The 16,507-nt window shown below is 40.3% G+C and overlaps 1 protein-coding gene across 5 annotated transcripts in view; it reads right to left on the bottom strand.

Moving 5' to 3' along the window:
• Positions 1–16,507, bottom strand: part of LOC147322253 (A-type potassium channel modulatory protein DPP6-like) — a 270,187-nt gene that overhangs the window by 63,217 nt on the left and 190,463 nt on the right. For all 5 annotated transcript variants that reach the window (XM_086306731.1, XM_086306732.1, XM_086306733.1 and 2 more), the window contains one exon: positions 13,905–14,019. In XM_086306731.1, the coding sequence (XP_086162857.1) occupies positions 13,905–14,019 (115 nt within the window). The remainder of the gene's footprint in view (positions 1–13,904; positions 14,020–16,507) is intronic.

Below are 16,507 nucleotides of genomic sequence, written 5' to 3'. Positions count from 1 at the left end.
ACACAATTTTCAAAGCATACATTACAGAAGGTCTGTTGGTGTTTTGTAAACCCAGGAAACCTGTCAAACCTGAAGCTAACATTTTTAATCTGGGCAAAACAGCAAGAAAGATCATGGAAATGACAACACCTCTTACTCCCAATACATTTTTAAACAGTCCACTGATTCCACAAAACATAAATACAAGAAAACCAGTCCACCATTGTGGAGGCTAGTAAGACTAAGGTGAACTGTAGGAGGTGGTACAGGGGTCCTCCTCCTGCAATTAACCATGTGCCCTCTGTTAGTTAAACTGATAAACGAACAGCTCATAACAGACAGAAATGTGAGGAGCAAGTCTGTACTTACTACTTACTAAAGTGTTACACTGTGAGCTATGGTGTTAAAAACAAATATCCGTATTTTTACGCTCATGCCCTAGATTCAAAATGAACATAAGTTACTAGCAAGTTATTAACAGGGAAGTCCAGACAGGTTGGTGAAAAAGGACACCAAAAACAACCTCTCCAAAAAACATATGGGCATCACACTGCACATTGCTGAAAAAAAGGGCAGTTATAGAGCTCTTGCGTGGAGAAGGACATGAGGTCTATAACTACATGTGATCACAAGGATTATATGTCAGAGCAAAAACTCCAACGTGCGACATCCACACTTCAATGACAGCCAAACATCGAGAGAGTATCTAAATTATTTACAACAGCATAGAGAATATTTCGTGATCCACATATGATTCTCTTGAAACCACAGTTTTCAATCTTATGCATTAGAGTCTAACATTTTCACAGCAAGTAGGGCTTTAATTAGTATGCTCCTACCCTCAGCTACAGCCAGAAGCTGTGGGTAGTGACCAAGATCATGGATATAAGCAGTGGAAATGAGTTTCCTCTGAAAGGCTCTCTGTTAGAGATAGAGCTCGGTCATTTGGGAGGTGCTCAGAGTTGAGCCGCTACTCCTCCACATCAAAGGGAGCCAACTGAGGTGGTTCAGGCATCTGATTAGGATGCCTCTTGGACACCTGGAGGTGAGATGTTTCGGGCACGTCCCACTGGGAGGAGGCACTGGGGCGGAATCAGGACACACTAGAGAGATTATGTCTCTCGGTCTCACCACAGAAGAATTGGAGGAGGTGGACTGAGAGAGGGAAGTCTGGCTGTATCTGCTTTTAGTGCTGCCATTCTGATCTTGAGCCAGATAAGAAGGAGAAAATAGACAGACAGAGCAGAATAAGAAAAGAAAAAGCACAAAAGAGGCAACTGTAATGTTCTGAAATAAAACCTTAAAAAGTAGTAAATCCACAAATTTTACATGATATATGCAGGTAATTTTAGTTTCCAGTGGAACCCCTGCTGTACCTCATCACGGTGTGTTCATTTCTGGTTTACAAAGCAACACAATCGATATTTAAGCCTCTAAGCAGAGATGGCATGACAGCGCTACATGGTAAATAATCTGCATAGGAAGGTATTGTGTGTAGCAGTTGACTTCAGTTTCATGGTCTCATTATTCCATTACAAATTAACCAGATAAAAATCTTTTTTTTTTTAAGTGCTGAACTTGCTTTTGGTATTACACTACAATTCTAAATATGAGGTCCAAAGAGATACTGACGGAAGTGAAGGAGGGGACTATTAGACTTTAAAAAAACCCTCAAAATAAAGCAATCAGTGAGACAACAAGAACATCAGGAGCAGAGATGGGCGGTAATGCATTACTGTAATCCGATTACTTTTTCAAGTAATGAGTAAAGTCAGGGATTACTATTGCAATTAAGGTAATTAGATGACTGTTACTTTCTCGTAAGCACACTGCGTTACTAAAACCGGGATTTTTTTGAGAGAGTGTCTCATGACAATGACATAAGCGAGTGCGAAGTTTGTGGCAACAGCTTGTGTGCAGACCAAAAATGGATAATAAAAAAAAAATCAAATCGAGTGCGGCAGAGCATATGACAGTGCAGCCTTTAAAGCGTGGACGCACTGACCTTACTTTGAATTTGACTCTGTAAAAAGTGACAAAAACATTAGCGTCCGCTGTTCACTGCGTGGGGAAAAAACCCTCTTTTTACAGCGAAAAAACCCCTAAACTTCTGAGCAAGCACCGAGTACGCTGCCACTGGAATGTGAAATTCAGAGAAACTGCTGGATCCTTCCACCGACGGCTGCGACACACGTGCACCTGCATCTATTTGAAAAAGTGAGTGTAAACAGAAAAAATTATTTTATTCTATATGCTGGAATATGCAGAAAATAGGTTTAAATGTTAAACAAATTTCTGCCAGTCAGAGAATGTTTGCTTGACGCATAAAGTTAAAAGATTAAAACTAATAAAACAAGTTTTAAAAAGAGACTTTTTCATTTGATTACATTTTATATGATGGATTATGCAGAAAAAGTAAAATTGGGCTGAAAGATCGATTGCTTTATTTCCTGTTTAGGGTGTAAATCATGTTTTAGAAAGTAACTAAGTAACTAATTACTTTTGAAAATAAGTAATCAGTACAGTAACGGGATTACTTTTTTTGGAAAGTAATCAGTAATTAGTTACTGATTACTGATTACTTTCCAAAAAAAGTAATTAGTTACTGATTACCTTTTTTTCAAGTAACTTGACCAACACCGATCAGGAGTGGCTAAAACAACATTCTGATACATTCAGAAATAAAAAAGCAAATGCACAGGCCAGGTCAGCAACATCAAAAGCCCAGAAATACCACTAAAGTGAATGAGCGCAGAATTGTTTCCTTGGTTAAAAAAAAACACTCTTGACAACATTTAACCATGTCACGAACACACTTGACAAGGTAGACATATCACTGTCAAATGCCTAAAAGGTGCAAACCCAAAAGAGTTCCAAAGCACACTGCATCATCTGTAATGCCTGCCAGTGGAGGTAGGTCATTTTAGTGTTTATGTATGGTGTGACTACTGATAGAAGTAGCAGGATGAATTCTAAAGTGTACAGGGGTACATTTTGCTCACATTTAAACAAATGCTGCAAAACAAACTGGAAAGTGGATCAGAGAGCAAATATATAATGACCCAAAGCCTAGTTAATTCAAGTTAACTATAATAATGCAATAATAAAATAAAAGATTTGCACTTGAATCACATTTTGACTGCTTGATTTAATATTCACTGTGGTTTTCAGAGGCAAAAATATGTGTTATTTTCAGAAAACGTATGAACTACAGTATATACATTTCTTATTTCTGATTCTTTTTTAAACTCAGAAGAAAGTCAAGACTTTGTCCTGGTTTTGCTTAAATAGAACATATAACAGTCCAAGGTTCTCTGCAGTGTACCTAGAATTGTCTCTATGCAGCTTCTTTTATAAAAAGAAGGTAGAAGAACACTCCAACCCCCGACGCATGTGGCAAGGACTCCAGACCATTACAGACTACAGGACCACCAAACCCTCCCCCACATCCTCTGATGTCTCCTTCCTCAACGAGCTCAACAACTTTTATGCTCGTTTTGAGCGAGGGAACCCCACAACCACAATCAAAACAGACATAACGCCAGACCACCAACCTCTGACTCTCTCCCCCACCGATGTAGGAGCGGTGCTGAGCAGGATCAATGTCCACAAGGCTGCAGGTCCTGATGGCATCCCCGGGCGTGTTCTCAGAGCGTGTTCTGGGGAGCTTACAGGAGTGCTCACAGACATATTCAATCTGTCCTTGGCCCACGCTGTGGTACCGGCCTGCTTCAAATCCACCTCCATCGTCCCGATACCCAAAAACTCCAACCCATCTAGCCTCAATGACTACCGCCCAGTAGCACTCACCCCCATCATCACTAAGTGCTTAGAGCAGCTAGTCCTAGCACACTTCAAATCCTGTCTCCCCCCCACCCTGGGCCCCCACCAATTCGCATACCGCCAGAACAGGAGCACAGAGTCTCCATCGCACTGCACTCTGTCCTCTCGCACCTGGACAACAACAACACATACGGCAGAATGCTGTTTATAGACTTCAGTTCAGCATTCAATACAATCCACCCCTCACAACTCATCAGGAAACTGACAGACCTGGGCATCAGTTCCCTCATGTGCAAATGGTTACTGGACTTCCTGACCAACCACCCCCAACATGTCCGGCTGGATAACCGCTGCTCATCTACCATCACGATGTACCACAAGGCTGTGTGATGAGCCCTTTCCTCTACTCCCTCTTCACCCACGACTGCAGACCTGCTGATGGTTCCAACACCATCATTAAGTTTGCAGATGACACCACGGTGATTGGCTTCATCGTTGTCACTGATGAGGCCGCCTACAGGGAGGAGGTGGATCGTCTGGCTGAGTGGTGCGACACAAACAACCTGCTGCTTAACACCGAGAAGACCAAGGAGCTCATCGTGGACTACAGGAGGAATGCTGACCCACATCCACCCATCCACATTAAGGGGACGGCTGTGGAGCGTGTGAGCAGCTTCAAGTTCCTGGGAGTCCACATCTCCGAGGATCTCAACTGCTCCAAGCTGGTCAAGAAGGCTCACCAGCGCCTCTTCTTCTTGAGGACTCTGAGGAAGAACCACCTGTCCTCAGACATCCTGGTGAACTTCTATCGCTGCACCATCAAGAGCATCCTGACCAACTGTATAACAGTCTGGTACGGGAACTGCTCTGCCTCGGACCGGAAGGCGTTGCAGAGGGTCGTGAAAACTGCCCAGCGCATCGCCGGAGCACCACTTCCTGCCATAAAGGACATCTACAGGAAGCGGTGTCTGAAAAGGGCTGGGAAAATCATCAAAGACCCCAGTCACCCATCACATGGACTCTTCACCCTCCTGCCCTCTGGGAGGCGCTACAGAACCCTCCGGACTAAGACCAACAGGTACCGGAACAGCTTCTTCCCCACAGCTGTCAGACTCCTGAACTCTGCCTCCTGACATCTGACCCACATTAAACTCATGGACTGAACACACACACACACACACACACACACACACACACACACACACACACACACACACACACACACACACACAATGGACAACTGTACCCTCAAACACACAATAATAACATGGACTGAACCACCACTCACAACCACTAGCACTTTATATAGCCTCTGTAGAAATTATCCACATATCTCACTTATCTTAACTGCACTACTGTATAGCTCTGTGTAAATAATCATTCTGTACATACGATAATTTTTAATCCTACAACTGTTTATAACCTGCATAGTTCACATTTCTGTATAGCTGTATATCTCAGATTTCTGTATAGTTTTTTTTTATTTCATATTTATATCCTGTTCATAGCCTGTACATAGCTTGTACTCACTACAGCCTGTACATACTTATAGTTATAGAATATTCATAACATACTTCATACCGTGTACATTATAACATACCATAATAGACCCATTTCTGTAATATACTTACATATCTATATTATTGCTAATATATATTGTAATATATCTATATCATGGCTAAAGCACTTCTGGATGGATGCAAACTGCATTTCGTTGCCCTGTACCTGTGACATGTGCAATGACAATAAAGTTGAATTCTATTCTATTCTATTCTATTTTCCCTTTTAGAGTCTAATCTCAGTGGTAATTGTGAATTGTTACCTTACTTTATGGCATAACTCGTAAGGCCTGCATTGCACTGCAAACCAATATTTAATCAGCAGGGTATGAGACTCATGGGTGTGCAAAGAGAGTTTCCATGTGTTGTTAGCAAATTCCAGCAAGTAAACAAAACCTGACTTCCCAGTTTTCACCAGTCAGAGGTTTTATATTGCAAGAACACCACAATGACTTGCATCATCCACCAAACTTGTACATCAGCTGTGTGTATGTGTGTTTGTGCCTGTGTGCCATATTGTGCTGAACAGATGGACAGACTGCGACTGATCCTCAGTTCCGCCCTGATTTCATCATGGGGGACAAAAACACCTTTGAAGGCATCTGCTTGATGCTTCAGTCGAGTTTTATATTTTATCATCAGAGTCACCAGACTCTGAATATGCAGCAGGAAAACATAATAATGCACATAAGTTGAAGCCTCCTGTCAGATGGTTAAGTTAAGAGGGGATAAATATGGAATTTATAATGAGGCCTGACTGCTAGATTTACGCCATGCGCACACAGGCAGTCACTGCAAAGATGGAGGCGTACATGTGAAAGTTTACATTTAAATTTACATTTTTATATAAATGACAGTCCCTTAGAGGCAAATCCATTTTCTCTAGTAAGTATGTCTTTATCTCACTCTCACAGCGCGCTGTGATTGTTGGTGGAAATTTGTTGATAAAAGCAGCCACATCAGGGTCAGCTTAAATGAACAGTTTATATGCTAATGTTATACAACCTCTTCTCGGTACAATAGAGTGTCAGAGGGAGCTAACATTTAAGTGGCACATTTGATTGAGTTGACTGAAACAAGTCTTTACTGTAGACAACAAAGTTAGAGAGCATAAACATCACACCCTCATTTCATAAACATGGATAAAAGGTTTTAATGATTATTCTTAATCATCCAAATTAGTACGTGCAAAACACAATGAATACAATGAACATTATCAGCCAAATACAGGTATGCAGCATTACAAAGTATTGTTCAGCTCACTGTTTTGGTTGTACAGCCTGAAGTTTCATTAAGGTGTATTGCTTCCACAGTGTATTTTTCAGCTGCACTGGGTAGATGTTCACAGTAAAATAAATAATCTAATCATTAACTTGATTTTGAGAAGTTTAAACATGAACTTGTTTACTCCCTGATGACCTTACCTGTCATATTCATCTATGACACTGGAGCCAACCATGCAGTCTTTTACTTTTACAGTGTTTACACACCACCATTGCACCATTGTCAGACAGGTTAGTTTTACCTTAACTGATGATGTGTTGCTACAGTGGTAATCTTGTTCATACCAGAGTACATCAGGCTCAGACATTTGGAGGATGTGCTTGGCTGAGGAGCTAATGGTGCAAAGCTACCATCTGCAGGATCGGGACTGATCACTTTTATGTCAGTCCTGAATTCATAGCAGGATAGCTTGCCAGTGAAGAGGAGCTTTCATGACTGGGTTTGAGGGCAGCCGGTTGATGATTGCCTGTATCCAAACTTGGATTTACTGCATGCTTATGTAGAACCTGTTGCTAATTACCTTGTAAAACACAGCTATTAACATGTGCTAAAAGGAGATGGCAGATGGATTTGAGGCAGAATATTAATCACCACAATGTGATAAATTTTTCATTTTCATTTTATTGACCTGTGGGAAAAAAGTTGTACATGAATACAAATTAGAAACAGCATTGGGCGTTATGCTTTTTGTAAGACTGGATATTGTTTGGTTGATGAAGGCAAAATCTTTCATTAAGGTGTAACAGGCAAACGAATAAAGTCTCTCACCAGCGATTTAGATTAGTTAACAATTTTTTAGAAGCTGTCTGGTTCTCAGACAAAATTTCCTTTTTCTCATGGATTTTAGTGTATGATATAACAATTTCATATCTAAATGTCTACAATTTACAAGCTATTTATTCATAGTACACCCATCTTTGCATCTATTTATCTTATGGTATAATAATATTGCACCGTTTTTCATTATCTAACAATTTAGAATTCAGAAGAAGGTCTATATAGAGAAGAAGGATTACATTAGAATCACAGCAGTGTTATTTCACCTTGATTCACAAAAATCTATACTGAATCTATAAAGAGCACAACAAGCAAGACCAGCTCCAGATGTTCTATCATGTTGTGATATAACAAAGAAACAATAACGAAGCTAAATTAAACTAAAAAAATACATTTTTATACGAATCTGAGTCATTTATCCAAAATTCCGGGGTCAAGATGTACTTTAGTCATTTCTGGTTTTAACTTTTTTGGTCTTACAGTAGTAGCAGAATTGAACAAATTTAAGTATCATTCTCAGTTCGGTTAGTTGATACAGCACCAAAGTGTGTGAATGTGTGTGTGAATGGGTGGATGACTGGATATGTAAAGCGCTTTGGGGTCCTTAGGGACTAGTAAAGCGCTATATAAATACAGGCCATTTACCATTTAATACAATTGCTGAGATTTTTAGGTATCTATATTATGTTAGAATAATGTATAAATGACAGAAACAGTATGAAGTCTGTATTTGATTTTATCACAGTCATATAAAATCATTAACTCTTGATCAAATACAGTATGTGAGCAAAATATTACTGAATGCCACTGAAGCATCAACCCTTGTTGTTTCCTGTTAGGGTATAATTTGAGACTTGGTTTCATGCAATAATCTGTGTGACTGCTCGCTTTCAGCTGCACCAAATTAATGTTGCATGTGATCCTCCCACAGTTTCAGCTAGCTGTCACAGCTGTCAGTCAGCCAGACATCCCTCAGTCTGTAGAATACCCAGATGCCAATAGTGAACATCTGACCTAGTTGTACTGACGTAGGAAACAGAGCAGCCTCTTAGTAATACGAAGCCATCAGTTAAAGGAGATGAAGCTTGTCAGAAGAGGAAACAGAAGAATTCCAAAACTCTGTGCGTGTGCTGAATGTTTGTGCATGTGTGTGTCTGTGTGACTCAAGTGGTTGTCAGGTGCAGTTAGAAACTGGTTGCCCTGTCTGAAAGGGAAACATCCATCAACCAACCCTCCTAAGTGAGAGGAAACAAAATGCTATCTCATAACTCCAGACCTGCCATGCTACAGTTTACAACTCAGCGGGGTATGATTGCTCCCAAAATCCAAAACAAATTGTTCTGAATGAAGACTGTATTTAGTATTTTAACAGGACAATCGTCCCTAAAGCATTTTAAGAGCGCTAAAAGAATGTCAGTGATGAATCTTGAACCCGTGGGTTTATTTAAACCACATCAAAACATCTTTTTACTAAATGTTCTAATCTTTAATTAATCTGTTAAAGTCTTATTTTCTTAAAAGAATTAGCAAAATTCATTGTTTGAAATGCTGTTGCTTAGTCCGGATTCTGGTAATGTAATCTGTCTTTATTTTCAACATCCATCATTGTCTATGTGGTGTTATTTTTTTCCCCCCTTCGCGAGTGTAGCAAGTTTCTTTTTCATTTACAAAAAGGGAGCTTTTTATGTTTAAATGAGAGACAACTGCCTTGATAGGATTTCATTTTTCCAGTGTAAATTCTTCCTACTGAAACAGATGGAGCAGGATTTAAACTGGTAGTTTTTATCTTTGTAACTGAGAATCAAGGCTTTCTTACAATGCCAACAATTTTGTTTTCAGTCATGGAGGAAGGGATTTATCTTAAGATGGAGAGAACAATTTCTCTACAGACAGAAGCCTGAATAGACCGCAGTGCCATCTATAATGGAATACCAGTGCACCTTTGGAGATCATCATCAGCAGTGTGTAAAATAGGGGGGGAAAGCTATTTGTGAGCCTGGAGGTCTGGGACCTGATTAACCTGAGTCATCAACCAGAGGGCAGCAGGTCAAACAGGTGGTGGGCAGGGTGCAAGGGGTCACCTGTGATGGCCCTGGTTTTCCTGAGACAGGAGGATCTGGCGATGGCCTCCAGGGGTAGCAGAGGGCAGCCAATGATTTTATGGGGGTATTGCTAATTACCCTCTGTGTACCAAACACCCAGGCAGTAGGAGAGCACGCTCCCCACTGAGAATTGGTAGAAGTCCAGCAGCAGCTTCTGGTCCAGGTTATTGTTCCCAAGGACACAGAGGAAGTACAACTACTGATGGGCCTTCTTAACATTTGTGTTGTGGGTCCAGGTAAGATCAGCAAAGATATGGGTGCCCAGAAACCTGAGGGTGGAGATAGATTCCACCTGTTCTCTGATTATAATGAGTACATGTAGTTCTTTTCTTTTAAGTACATTCAGCTTCAGGTTGTTTTCTCAGCACCAGCGGGACACAATCTCTACCTCTGCTCTGTATGCTGCGTTATCTCCAGAGATGAGCCCAACCACTGTGGTGTCATCGGCACACTTGGTTGAGTGGGTTGGTGTACAGTCATATGTATACAGGGGGTATGGTAGGGGGCCGAGTCGGACTGATTGAGGGGGGTTGGTTAGCAAGCTTGACATGTTGTGCAAAGCTGTGCAGAAATTTAAAAAATATTAAAAAAAAGAGCTTGAAAGAGTTCAATGTTGACTTTTCAGCATTATTTAATTTATATTGTAAGGTAGACCCTACAATAATACATTGAGAGAAAAACCCAACAATCATATGACCCCCTACGAGCAAGCACTTTGGTGACAGTGGGAAGGAAAAATTCCCTTTTAAGAGGAAGAAACCTCCAACAGGACCAGGCTCAGGGACGGGCAGCTATCTGCCACGACGGGTTGGGGCAAGAACCCCATAATAATTAGGACTAATATTCCTGATTATTAGCAGATATCTTGGCAATCGTGATGATTCACGACCAGCAGAAGCACTTATATATGCTTGGATGGTGGTATATTATGGTGTATAAGAGTATTTAGGAATAGTGAAAGTATGACTTTCATCTGCTCTTTGCTCTTATCGGTTTGTTGGTGGGGTCAAGATCAACCAACCGATTCACGGGGCTTGAAGCATCATTGGCCAGAGTCTGAAGGCGTTTGAGTCCGTGAGGGACATGGGGTCACTGAACAAACTGCTCTCCATCATGGATGACCCATGTCACCCACTCCATTTTAAACTAGTGAGGCAGCAGAGTTCATTCTCCCTCAGACTTATTCAACCCTGCTGCCATAAAAAATGCTTCAGAAAGTCATTCCTATCGTTCTCTTTGAAAGTGTACAGTTACTCTTCCTTCTCTGACAGATGAACACACCTGACAGGTATAAGATTTCCCACACAGAAATGTGTGTGTATTATACCCTCGTACAGCTGTTTCTTAGATTTATAGCATACACTTTATTTGTTAATGCATTTGCACTACTCTGTCTCAGTCTCTCTCCATTTCAGTTTCAGTCTTATTTTTATTTTCATCTTTAACTTAACCTCATTTTTCTTTTCTTTTTTTTTTTTTTTTATATGTAAAATTTTACAGCACAAGGCCATCACTATGCACCTGTGGCACTTTTACTAGTTTGTTTAATTACTGGAAATTGTACTGTTTTTAATCTTTATCCTGCTGCTATAACAAAATAATTTCCTCTGTGGGATCAAGTATCTACCTACCTATCTATGATTTTCTTAAAAAAGAAAACCATCAAACTATTTTGTGAAATAGGTAGAATGGGTGGGATGTGGTGATCTTAAAAATATAAAGGAAAATGATGGTGCATTAGTAAAGCAGTTGGTTAAAGTTAGTGACAAAATAAGCTATTTCTTGGAGAGGCTAAATCTAAAAATGTTGTTTAACTTGCCTGTTTTTTTTTTTTTTAACTAAAAATGACAGGAGTTCATAGCCACTCTTCATCATCAAGGTTTTCTTTTTGTATGTGATGAATCTTTTTAAAACTGCAATGTAACTCCACATCTCATTGTACAAGATGGGTAGGTAAGAGAAAGGTTATATGTGAAAAGTGATAAATCACTTGTTTACTTGCTAATGCTAGCTGTTTCTACAAATGCATAGATCCTAACAGCAAGGTTTATCTTAGCCACAATCTGCATGTGCAAAAACAAACAAAACAAAACTAGTCTCACAGCTTGATAAGGCCCATCCATTTTAAATGTGACACCAGACAAACCCATAAGATTAATAGATTCACAGTTTACACGTATCCTTTAATTAACTACCAAAAAAGTGAGAAGCTTTATAACAGAATGCCATTTGACATGAAAGGAGAGTGATTTCTTTACTACTTTAACTTGGGTTGGAATTAAACAATATTTAGAATTCATGTGACAAGCACCACTGTGTGACGATAACTGCTAAAGAGTAGTAAAATAGTGATTGCCAAACAGTATCTTTGCTTTTAAATGCCCAGCCCTCGTGGAGATGCTGCACGGCACAACAAGAATGTAAAGGCTGCTACCCTAATCGGGGTGGCAGTTCCTATAAAACTGGAAAAGTGCCTGTAAAATGACAAATAAGACATTGATCGTTAGGGGATCATTGTGTGCACGTTTGTTCTGATTCCTGTGAATTGTGGAGAGGCAGCAATGGATGCCACACCAAGGTCATTGATCTTTTGCCCAAATTAGGTCAAAACAGCACCAGAGGACAGTGTATATTGGGAAACAGCTGAGCACATGGAGTTATGAAGATGGTGAGTGGAAGTTGGAAATGAAGTTTAACTAGTGAACACACACACACAGCATTAGTACAAGGTTAAAATTTTACGGACTATTTGTTGGCTAAATGCAATCTCCATAGGTCCTTTGGCAGACTGCCTGGATTTTTCCAAAAGCAAAACTTACTCTTTTGAGATTTCTGATTTTGTAAACATAATTCACAGAGACCTTTAGAGGTCCTTATACTCTGAGTCAGTCTAGCCATTTACTCAGCTTTGGGGCTTTAAACTAAGCACACATAAGCTTTTCAGAATTTACAGGCATACAAATGGTATCAAAAGCATCTAACACAACTAAGGTACCTAACACAAACTGCATCTGTGCTTACTCTTTGAAAGACTAATCACTCAAACCTTACAAAAAATTATTTTCAGGGAATTTGCTGCTTTTTTTTTTGACAAACATCCCAGTTCAAAGAGTATCTCCAAACTTTTTTCTAACTCTCCAAGTAGATAAAATATTTGACTTTGAAAAATCCAGCCATTCAATTAATTGCGCATGGTGAATACTAGTATCTCAAAGAGCAAAATAAACTGTCTTTGAAGCTCAACTCAGACTCATGACATCCAATTAGAACGCACAAACTTGCAGAATTGGATTTCATGAGGTCACAACATATTTTAATATCCAAAGGTTTCTAAAATCTGCTTACCTAAGTAGTTTAATGTCTGTTTGAGACCAAAACGAGGGAGAAACGATTGCATGTGTCAAGCCTTGCAGCAGAGCAGTAGTTCTGCTTGAACACACAAAAATCAACACAGGGAGGGTCAGATTAGGACAAAGTACAAGCTGGAGACACCACCTGCCTGGTGTTCACTTTCTGCCCGACTCCTGTTGGCCTGACGTGTTTTGTACTGCCACATAAAGCAGCTCAATTTAATCCAAATCCACAACAAATGCCCCAGGACAGGAAGAGACTGCAGCCAGGAGGTGACAAGGAGGTTTAGGTCATGCTGATTTGACACCTGCCGTCGAGCCGCAGTCTACCCCGGTGATATTTTTGCTCTTACATCGGTGTACATCTCTAAGAACACTACAGAAAAAAACAACACTGAATTTCTTTAGTAAAGGTTGACCCCACTCTGGGCTGTGGACATTAGCTACAATTCCCTGTGACAGAAAAATCACAAACAAGTGCACAGTGATTACTGTCTTTGGAGCTGAATTATAGTTCACACACACTACCAGTTGTATTGACAGATTTGACTCTGGCAGTGCATAAAAGCATGTCAAGCAGCTTTATGAGCCTGACCATAAACAGATGGTCTATTGATTTAACTTTAATCAAAATTTCCAAACAGAAATCCTGAAGGTCATCCCGAAATTGAAACTGCCTTAAAATAACCAAGGGGGAAAAAACGGCATTCAAAGTGTGTGTGTGTGTGTGTGTGTGTGCAACATTATAAAGACATATGGCAACTATGTTTAGGAAGAAAGCAATGTTGCGTAAACTGACTTCAATTAGGTTTCCTGACCTTCACTAAATGTAGCCTTTACAGCAAGAGTGCCCATGTGGATGCTAAGGGCGAGTGACACTGCAAACTCGGCATGAAAGCCTGGAGCACACAAGGACTGAGATACTGACACTCACACTTTATTCTTTGCATTGTTCGTGGTGAGATTGATTGTGAAAGCTTAATGAGCATGTTGGTGCATAATAATAGCCTTGTAAACACAGGGATGTGAAGTGTATGGTGTCCCTCCCCCTTCCATCCTGCGCCGTGTACCTGGTGTCAACAGGATGACGGAGGTGACGATCAGTGAACAGATGACCAGAATGACAAGAAGGGCGATCGCTATTCCCTTCCAGTTCCTCTGCGGAGGGTTACTGCCCACCAGCTCCTACAGAGACAGACAGAGAGAATAAATGGTCAGGATAAAGACTATTCTGGGAGGGATTCAGAGCACAGTTTATCAACACAGGTTGGGAACATAACAAAAGTAAAAATCAAAAAGAACAGTATGAGAAAGAAGGAAACACTAGATAAGAAGCACCTAGGAAAGAAAGGAATCAGAGAAGTATAAAAGGCAAAGTCGCGGAAATAAAGGATAGGGGTGTTAGTCAAGGACGAATGTGAGTCAGTGAGTCGCAGCCTCTCGGATCTCAAGGAGAGCCGCAGCAGCAACAGCAGCAGGAGGAAGAGGAGGGGGGAGAATTCTTAATGAGCCGAGCATCAGCGGCCATCACGCGCAAACGAATGTGACAGATAAAAATGGAGCCCATGACACGTTGGCGAATTGCATGCTCGACAAAAGCACGGAGAGAAGCTTTGGGGTTGGGAAAAGGAGTCTGAGTTATGAGGAACCTTGAGGTAATTTTTCCCTTTTTTCACCTTCTCCGTTTTGTTTGACCTACAAATCCAGAAACAAAGATATTTTTAATGCTACTGAACTGAGTGAAAGCCAAATTCTAAGGAATTACTATGGCTCCATATAAAGTATCACTGCAGGATATAAAAAGGAAATAACACAGGCAAAGCTGCTCTAGGCTTTGTGTCCTTGCCCAGATGCAATAATGAGCAAACCATGTGAAATTCATTTGACACATAGTCATGTGCAGCAGGTAGCCACATACAGCAAAAAAATAATAATAACAGAAACAGAAGAGGACCAGCCACACATCTCTGTGAGAAAGAACAACCCTAGCCTGACCATCACTCGCTGTCTGAACGTAGAACTTTCGATCCGTGATGCTGTTAAACACGGCAGTTATTTTCAGATATTTATTGACTCTTTCCACACATTTTTCTCTCAAATCCAAGAGTCTGCCGTCCATCTCAATAAATGGACCAAGGGTCACCTCTTTTCCCATCTGAAGATTTGCAGAGATGTGGGTAAAAGAGGGGCAGTGGACTGCAGATGAACCCTCCTCAGAAAGGCAGAAAATGAAGCTCGAAGTCTGTCATCAAAGCAGACTGCTTTTTTGGTCTGACCAGTAGGAATATACTGCATCTGACTATTCATTTATTTATTTAGTTGGCTGACAGAAGATTGTGCTGTTGCATTTTGAGATTATTTCTTGTTAAATATTGAAGTTGGCAGGCCTGGCCGAATGACGCTGTGTGAAAGAGGGATTTATTTCTGGCATGTTAAAAATAGCAATTATCACTTTGTATTGCTACCTTTGATTGCATCCCATGTGTCTACAAAAGAAAGCACGAGACTGAGAATACTGCTCAACTTTATTTATTCAATTTTAATAAAGAGGTTAACATATTCTCGTGCAGTGCTTCAAGGTCAATTTTTTTTTGTAAACTCATTCTTACTCTATAAAAGCCCACTGTGGGGAAAATGCAACCGTTTTAACCACCAATACACATTCCAGGAATCAGGATCCAGGAATGTGTTTCAGGAAGCACGTTCTCGGCATGATCAGCAGATCATGAGTGGATCACTAACTAAAAATAAACTACATTGTTCTGATACATTGCCGGAGCAATCTTTGAACAGTACAGCTTTTCCCAGACTAGCATCCTTGAATTAAGTGCCACATGGCATAAACTACACAAATCCATGCCTAATTAGCATAACATACTCTCAACCTCCTGTTTTTTAAATTTTGTATTTTTCCCCCTTCCCCATTAATATATATATACATTTTTTAGAAAGCCGAGGTCAGTTTCCTGAGCCCGATAACTGCCATACCTGTAAAATAAAGAATGAATAAATTGAATCTGTCTGGCAAAATGAATCAGGCTTAAGGATCTGAAAAGCAACACTTCATGCTACAATCTAAAGAAACAAAGTCATTGACATCTACAAGGTTGCAAACCGATTTCTAAGGCTTTGGTACTGCTGCAAACCATGGTGAGAGACATTAACCACAAATGGAGAAAACTTTAAACAGTGATGATCCTTCCTAAGATTGACTGACCCATCCACTAGGTGACAAAAGAATCTAGAGGAGCATCTAAAGAACTATAAGCCTTCATTTCCTTCATTTCAACGGAGTGTTCCTGATTTAACAATGAAAAGATAAAAACCACTGCTAACCAATAAGACTTTTGAGAAAAAAATTTCTGTGGACTGACAAAACAGGAGTTAAACATTTTTAGAAGGTTTACATCTGGCATAATGCTAACACAGTATTTTATGTGATGAACATATCAACAGTCAGTCATGGTAGTGGTATGGTGAAATGGACTGCTGAGCTGCCTCACACCCTGATTATATCAAACTATGAATTCTGCTCAAGTAAATCCTGAAGAAGAATGTCTGGCCATCAGCTCGTGCCCTGAAGCTCAAACTATGCAGCAGGACAATGTCCCAAAACACACCAGCAAGTCCAACTCTGAGTGGCTCATTGGCTTAGTCAAAGTAAGTACTTAAC

The sequence above is a fragment of the Aulonocara sp. 'chitande type north' Nkhata Bay genome, linkage group LG9 (genome assembly GCF_057382095.1).
Source record: "Aulonocara sp. 'chitande type north' Nkhata Bay isolate Kocher_YH1m ecotype deep benthic linkage group LG9, A_spYH_male_GT1.1, whole genome shotgun sequence".
Lineage (NCBI taxonomy): Eukaryota > Metazoa > Chordata > Actinopteri > Cichliformes > Cichlidae > Aulonocara > Aulonocara sp. 'chitande type north' Nkhata Bay.
This window is presented reverse-complemented; position numbering and strand designations above follow the sequence as displayed.